This window comes from Orycteropus afer, unplaced genomic scaffold, assembly GCF_000298275.1.
Source record: "Orycteropus afer afer isolate SDZICR_OR568_19922 unplaced genomic scaffold, OryAfe1.0 scaffold00487, whole genome shotgun sequence".
Classification (NCBI taxonomy): Eukaryota; Metazoa; Chordata; class Mammalia; order Tubulidentata; family Orycteropodidae; genus Orycteropus; species Orycteropus afer.
Genome location: NW_006922074.1, coordinates 1,280,622 through 1,288,353, shown reverse-complemented (window position 1 = coordinate 1,288,353; position 7,732 = coordinate 1,280,622). Strand labels below are relative to the sequence as shown.

Genomic DNA, 7,732 nt, shown 5'->3' with positions numbered 1-7,732 from the left:
TTATCACCTTGGAAACCCAAAGGGGGTCACTGTGAGTTGGAATTGCCTTGATGGCAGTGGTTTTTTTCTTTATTAGTGAATAAAGCAACTGAGAACTACAGCTTAAGGCATTTTTAAAATAAGTACAGCTAATTATTTCTCACAAACACACACAAAAAAATACACCTTGAATTGATGAACTTGGGGGGCTGGGTGTCTGTTTCAAATGGGTTATGTGCTTACCTCAACAGAAGGACCCAATCAGAAGCCAGATGAAATAGTGAAGCCATTTAAAAACAAAATAAAACAAAACAGAAAAACCCACTGTCAATGAGTTGTTTTCAAGTCATGTTGTTATGTGCCGTCACGTCGGACCCGACTCACAGCGACCCCTCCTTGGGTTTCCGAGGCAGTATCACTACGGAAGTAGATTGCCCCATCTTCCTTCTGAGGAGTAGCTCGTGGGTTTGAACCGCCAGCCTTCTGGTTAGCAGTCAAATGCCTTAGCCACTATGCTACCAGAGCTCCCTTTCAAGTCACAGTGACCCTGTAAGACAGACTAGAGCTGCTCCATAGGGTTTCCTAGCTTGAACTCCATAGAACCTGACTGCCACATCTTTCTCTTATGCCCATGTTTTGGTGGGTTCAAACTGCCGACCTTTCAGCTAACAGCCAAGTGCTTAACCACTGTGCTATCAGGGCTCATTAATGAAGGCATGTTGTTGTTGTTGCTGTTAGGTGCCGTTGAGTCGTCTCTGACTCATAGCGACCCCATGAACAGCAGAATGAAACACTGCCCGATCCCGCACCAGCTTCGTGATCCTTGCTATACTTGAGCCCACTGTCACAGCCACCATGTCAATCCATCTCGTTGAAGGCCTTCCCCTTTTTGACCCTCCACCTTACTATAATATGATTATCTTTAAAATAAGTAGGAACCGCTGAAACTACATTTCAAAATAGTTGAACTGGCAGATTTTGTTATATGTATTTTATCACAGTAAAAATCAATGGCAGCAACTGGAAGGGTTAGATGGGAAGCTTGGGGGCAGTGAGTTTATGTTAATGGAGGAGGAAAAACTCAGAAAAGGAGGGTGAAGACGGCTGCAGGGCATGAAGAACGCCATCAACGTCACCACGTTGTCACCGAGAAACTGCTGAACTGGTGTATGCTCTGTGTTTATTTTCTTTTGGCCTTTTTTTTTCCCTGTGTTTATTTTCAACAACGAAAACAAGTTTTTAAAAAAGTAGAAGTAAAATCTAGGAAAAAAATCTAAAAATGCTCATGATGGTAACCCACCCACTGCCATCAAGTCGATTCCAACTCATTAGAGACCCTACAGGACACAGTACGACTGTCCCATGAGGTTTCCAAGGCTGTAAATCCTTACGGAAGCAGACTGCCTCATCTTACTCCTGCAGAGCAGCTGGTGGGTTTGAACCACTGACCTTACGATCAGCAGCCAAATGCCTTACCCACTACCACCAGAGCTCCTAAATTACAGGTGCCTTCTTTTTGAGTGTTCTCCCTTGGAATAATAAACAAGCATATTCCTTACCTGCTGGGAAGAAAGGCAAAAAATGTAAAGCTGGCTTACCTGAGGTTTAGCTTTCGGTCATCATCGCTGCCAGCCTCCAGCTACAGACAAAGAAACAGAATGTTAGAGCAGCCACCACTATCAACAAGCCCCAGGACACAAGTGTCACATTTTCTGCTCTGGTGCCTGAGAAAGATAAAGATGTCCAGGAAACCTGGCTACTTCTCAGCAGCACACCCCTTCCTTACCAATCCCGACCTGCTGTGCCTCAGAGTCATTTCTATGGAGGCTTTTCAAGGTTCCTAAACAGTTACCCACATTCCTACCACAGCATTGGGGTTTGATGCCTGGCACACCATTTCCTACCTGCACTGTGACTCACAGACTCTTAGCCCCCAGGTCTCCACTTTCTCTAGCCATTCAGGATCATTATCTTGGCTTTTCCTTTTTTAGAGGGAGGGAGAAGTGTTTTAAAAGAATCCATTTTCTCCTGCAGGCTAGGCGAGAACAGGGGAACATCACCATCTGAAGTCCCAACACACGGATTTATAAAAGAAAAAATCATTCCAGGCAAGTCTTTCCCCATGGAAGGTGGCCAACATCCGACTGTCTGTCTGTGGATTTCAAAAGCTTTTCGTGGTTGTCAGAGAGGCTTAAATGTTTAATATGAACCCTTCTAGGCTACTGCTTTATTTATACAAATGAAAGTAAGGGACAGTAATATTTTCTAGAAGCCAAAAGGCCAGGAGGTGAGATTCCAAAAGTAGGTGTAACATAAGCCTTGATAACTTTATTTTTCTTTTCAGAGAGAAAACCGAAATGAGAACACACAAATACCCCAAATCACTGTGCGGCTGGCACTTGGCATGTTTTGTATGTTACACAGAGGCGTCCATTGAGTGGGAGAGAGAAACCTGGAAGGCAGCGATGGCTGCGAGAGATGCAAGGCTGACCGAGGACAGAAACGAGACAGGAGCCAAGGGCGAGCGAGAAGGAAGTGGAGCTCACGCAGGCACGGGCCCGGGCAGCACGGACACGTACCAGGAGGTGGCAATTCCAACAGAGGAGTAACCAGAGAGCCCTGGAGCCCCTAAGGTTTTTGAAGGTGGTGTATGTCTAGGAGCGCCTGGTTGACACAACCAGTTAAATGCTCGACTACTAGCCCAAAGGGCAGCAGTTCGAACTCACCCAGAGACACTTTGAAAGAAAGCCCTGGTGGTCTGCTTCCGAAGGGTCACGACCTCGAGGAGCTTACGGAGCACAGCTCAGCCCTGCACACGCGGGGCCACCACGAGTCAGCACTGACTCGGCGGTAACCAACCACCACGTACACCGAGCTCACCATGCAGAGGCATACTGCCGGTGGCTGGTTAGTTCCCACTTTCCCTTCCCCAAGGAGCCCTGGTGGCACAGTGGTTAAAGCACCCAGCTGCAAACCAGACCCACCAGCTGCTCCGTGGGAGAAAAGATGTGGCAGTCTGCTTCCGTCAAGATTTACAGCCTTCAAAACCCTATGGGGAAGTTCTACTGTTTCCTACAGGGTCATGATGAGTCAGAATGGACTCAAGTGCAGTGGGCTTGGCCCTCTATCCCACGCCAAAGGGGAAGTGGGAACACTTGGGAGAGCTGTACTAACTATAGAGCCGTGAGCTGTGGTCCTAAAGGGCAACGTAAGCAAAACAACCTACACAACAACAACTTACAGGAGAATGCCGGGTCCAGCTCTGTAATCTCAATCAGGGGCAAGGCTGCCTCCCAAGGGACTCTGGGTAATGGGGGGAGACATTTTTGGGGGGCTGCTACCGGCATCTGGTGGGGAGAAGCCAGGACATTGCTAAGCATCCTCCAGTGCACAGGACAGCCCCGAAGAAAGAGAATTCTCTGGCCCCCAATGTCAGTGGTACTGAGGTTGAAAAACTCTGGTTCAACCCCAAAAAGTGCCTAGAGATCTGCCCAGGCAAACTAGTCTCCTTGAATGTTTGTCAAAAGTAACACTGTCACGTTCCATTCCTGAAAATCAGATGGATTTCTTTTGTGCTCTGCCGACTCCCACAAAGGAACTGAGATAGTTAATAGTTAAATGATGTCCATGGGATCACTGAAGATTGAAAAAGAAAAATAAGCAGGAGAAAAAGAAGAAAGCATTGCTTTACTCCCATGGTGACTTCCCCTGGTTCTCCACACTCACAGCGCATGTGCCCTCCTCCAGTGTATTTCAGATGAGGTGACACCCAGAGGGGCAACGGGACCAAGGTCTGACCAGAGGCAGAGCTGGCCGGGACCCGGGTCTCCTGACTCCACACACAGGCTCCTTCCATTCTATCTTGCTTTATGCCTCACCTCCCCGGGATATCCCAGCCTCCCTCATTCATGGGGCTCCTAATGCTGAGCATCCCCTGAAGTCAAGTAAGCCTTATCTGATGTCTGTTGTTCTACGTCACTTAGGCACCCTGGTGGGGCATTGGTTAAAGTGTGCGCGGCTGTCAACCGAAAGGTTGATGGTTCAAACCCACCAGCCACTCCACAGGAGAAAGATGTGGCAGTCTGATTCCATAAAGCCTACTGTCTTGGAAACCCTATGGGGCATGTGGTGTGATGGATCACTTTTATACAGGCTTTCTTGCCATAATCTTGTAACTCCCACCAAATGATAGGGTGGGACTATGTAAATAAGGTGTTTGTGGCCCACCAAGGGGACTGGACAGTTTGCTTATAATGCAAATATGGTGCAAGGCTGCGAGTTGGACCATGCAAATTAGGTACACAGAATCCTGAAGAGGGATTGGTCAGTTTTGCCATCCTGGTAGGCTTAAAATGAGCCATCCCAGAGGTGGACGGGGGGACCTCACTACAACCAAGAAGAAATGGGAGCACAGCATGCATGTTCTTTGAACCCTGAGTCCCTGCGCCAAGAACCTCCTAGACCCAGGAGACAGAGAGAGAGAGAGCAAGAAAGAGCTGTAACACTAGAGACAGTGCGAGATGGCGAGAAACAGTGGCAGAACCAGGAGACTGGCGTAGAATGGTGCAGTGGGCTTCCTGCCGCAGAGCAAGGAGGTTACAGCAGGGGTGCTGACCCACAGAGCAATGCTGAATTGGAACCTGTTACTTCCCTACTAAACCCCGTAACTATGAGTATTGTCTATGAGTCCCATGCCATTGCAATGAATTCTCAAACCCAGCAAAGAATGCCCTGGTGTTAGAATTGGTAAAAAGGTTGGAGGGTAGAGGTATGGCTGACTTTCACCTCACAGCAATCAACCTTGGGCTGATTGTCATTGGATTGATGGTCATTCTCTCTTCCCCTCCTGAAGCGAGAGGACCTCTGATGACAGGTGCCATCTTTACAGGGCAGTTCTACTCTGTCCCATAGGGTTGTTGCAAGTTAGAATTGATTGGAGGCAATGGGTTGTTCTGTTTTTAAAGTAATCACCAGCTTCGGCATGATAAGACCTGGGCTGAAAGGGGCTCTGGACAAGCCCTGCCCGAAGCCGGTTCTTCACCATCTCAGGCAGTTCTATGCCAAGAACACGAAATTAAGTGCGTGAAACACTTTGTAAACTTCAAGGCAGCAGTCACAGGAATGATGTCAGAGAACAGACGCCTATGTGGGGAGGAGAGCAGCTACAGCAACCTCACTTCCCAGTTGCAGGCAACTCACCACCAGCGTTCTGCCTGTCATGGGCATGCAGAAGAGGAGCCTACCAAGGCTCTTCCGTCTACAGACAAGAATAACTCGTTAATGGCCCCCTCCAGAAGAGGAGCTCTAGTGGCGTAGTGCCTAAGGCATCTGACCACTAACCAGAAGGCTGGCAGTTCAAACCCACCAGCCACTCCTCAGAAGGAAGATACAAGTCAGAACTGACTCGACTCGATGGTAGTGAGTTTGGAGTTTAGGAGAGGAGGGGGCTGCAGAGTTTCACCCTAACAGTCACTCTGTGAAAGGTCCTGTCAGTCAGTCCTTCTCTCTCTGCCTCATGCACATGCACGGACATGTGCGTGCATAGGCACCCCCCCCACACCCCTCTCCTACATTATCAGTCAGCTTCCCCCCTCCTCTACCACAGGGCTGTCAGGGCTCCTCCTTCAGCTGTCTTCTCTGTTCTGAACCCAGTTAACGGCCTCCTCTCCCAGCTGCCCCCACCTCAGGCTAACACAGTCTGGTTGTGGCTTCCAGTTTCAATGGGAAGCCTTGGTGGCTTCTCCAAAAGCAAGCGTACAAGGGGTGGGGGCGGAGGGGAATAGGAGGGTCAGCAGGTCAGCAAAGGGGTGCCCTGCTCAGAAGGCCCGGAAGCCCCAGCCTAGGTCACTCCAGCTTGATTCTGCAGACTTACTGTTGCTGGGTGCTCTGCATGTGACAGCGCAGAACTGGCCCCCCACAGGGTTTGCTGGGGTGCAATCGTTATGGGAGCAGATCACTAGGTTTTTCTCCCATGAAGGTGCTGGGTGGATTTGAACCTCCAACCTTTCACTTAGCAGCCAAGCACTTACTGGTAATCTTTGCGCCACCAAGGTTCCTTAGAGGCATCGATCCTCAATGTGCCCTAGAGCGAAGGGGCCAGCCAAACACAAACCAGTACCAGGAGTCACCAAGCTGGCGCCAACTGATGACAACCCTAGATGTGTTGAACTGCACTCCATTAGGCTTTCAACGGTTGATATGTCAACAGTAGACTGTCAGGCCTTTCTTCCAAGGCCTCTCTGGGTGGATTCAAACCACCAACCTTTAGGTTAGCAACTGGACACAAACTGTTTGTACCAACCCAGGGGTTCCCACTGGCAGGCAGACCCATAGAAACCCTGACCAATGCAGAGAAATGGAGAATCAACTATAATCTAGGCATATGCTCTCAATTCTCAAATACACTAATGCAACCCCTAAAATCCCAGAATCAGTCACAGCCACATGGGCAGATGCACATAAACATACAGCCAAATATTAGCCAAACCCACTGCCATCGAGCCGATTCCGACTCATATCGACCCCCTTTGGGTTTCCGAGGCAGTAAATCTTTACGGAAGTAGATTGCCTAGTCTTCCTTCTGCGGAGTGGCTGGTAGGTTTGAACCATCAACCTTCTGGTTAGCAGTCAAATGCTGTAGGCACTGTGCCATCAGAACTCCTAGCTAAATATTACAAAAGGGAAAAATCCACACCCAGTCACAGAGACACATAAGACACAGTCACAAAGAGTCCACAGCACACAGTTACTGTCACACAGTTACACATCGCCCAAGGGGCACAGCCACACACATCTATAGTCAGACCTCCATAGGCACAGTTGTTGTGTTACTCATAGAGACCCCTCCTTGGGTTTCCCAGGCAGTATCACTACAGAAGCAGATTGCCCAACCTTCCTTCTGAGGGGTGGCTGGTTGGTGGGTTTGAACCACCAGCCTTCCGGTTAGCAGTCAAGTGTCTTAGGCACTACGTCACCAGAGCTCCCCAGAGGCACAGGGTCTCTCAGAAACAACAACGTTACACACTCAGTCCTTGTGACCAGCCTTTCTCACACCACATTACAGGGCACCATCCCCAACAGAGAGGTCACAGAGTTACAGATGGGGTCACACAGTCTTGCATACACATGCGAGGAAAGGGGGACATAACAGTTAACAGGGTCATGAACCTCAGAACCAGAATCTCTGTCATCGAAATAGGAACCCCAAACACACAGTGTCACACACAGTCACCCCCAGATGGAGGTCACAACCACACACACACAGTGTCACACACTCACTCCAAGACGAGGGTCTCAAACACACAGCCAAGTGTCTCAAAAAGTCACCCCTAGATAAAGGTCTAATCACACACACAGTGTCACACAGTCATCGCCAGATGGGGGGCACAACCATGCAGTGTCATACGGTCACCCCCCGTAGCGGTCACAATAACACACAGTGTCACACACTGTCACCCCCAGACGGGGGTCACACCGGCACACGGTCTCATCCCCGTCACCCCAGTCTGGCTGTACCGGCAGGCTAGGTCCCTAGGCCCCTGATTCTCGCAGCCGCTCCGCCGCAACCCCGACACCCTCCCGCACCGCATTCGCAGCCTCGGCCCGGCGGCCCGGGCGCGGAGCCGGACGGCCCAGGCCTGGTGCGGCGGTGGCTCGGGCCCGGGGCTCACCTCGCTGTTGCTGGCGGAGGAGGAGGCGGCGCTGGGCGTGGGCGAGCGCTGTAGGGTCACCAGGGCCATGGCTGCGGCGCGGC

The 7,732-nt window shown here is 50.3% G+C and overlaps 1 protein-coding gene across 1 annotated transcript in view; it reads right to left on the bottom strand.

The window, feature by feature from the left end:
• The window catches only part of SSH1 (slingshot protein phosphatase 1), an 86,597-nt gene extending 78,879 nt beyond the window's left edge, over nt 1-7,718 (bottom strand). Inside the window, exons 1-2 of the mRNA XM_007955002.1 lie at nt 7,650-7,718; nt 1,578-1,618 (exon numbers count right to left, since the gene is read on the bottom strand). Coding sequence (XP_007953193.1) covers nt 1,578-1,618; nt 7,650-7,718 — 110 coding nt within the window. The remainder of the gene's footprint in view (nt 1-1,577; nt 1,619-7,649) is intronic.
• Nucleotides 7,719-7,732: the final 14 nt, after the last annotated feature.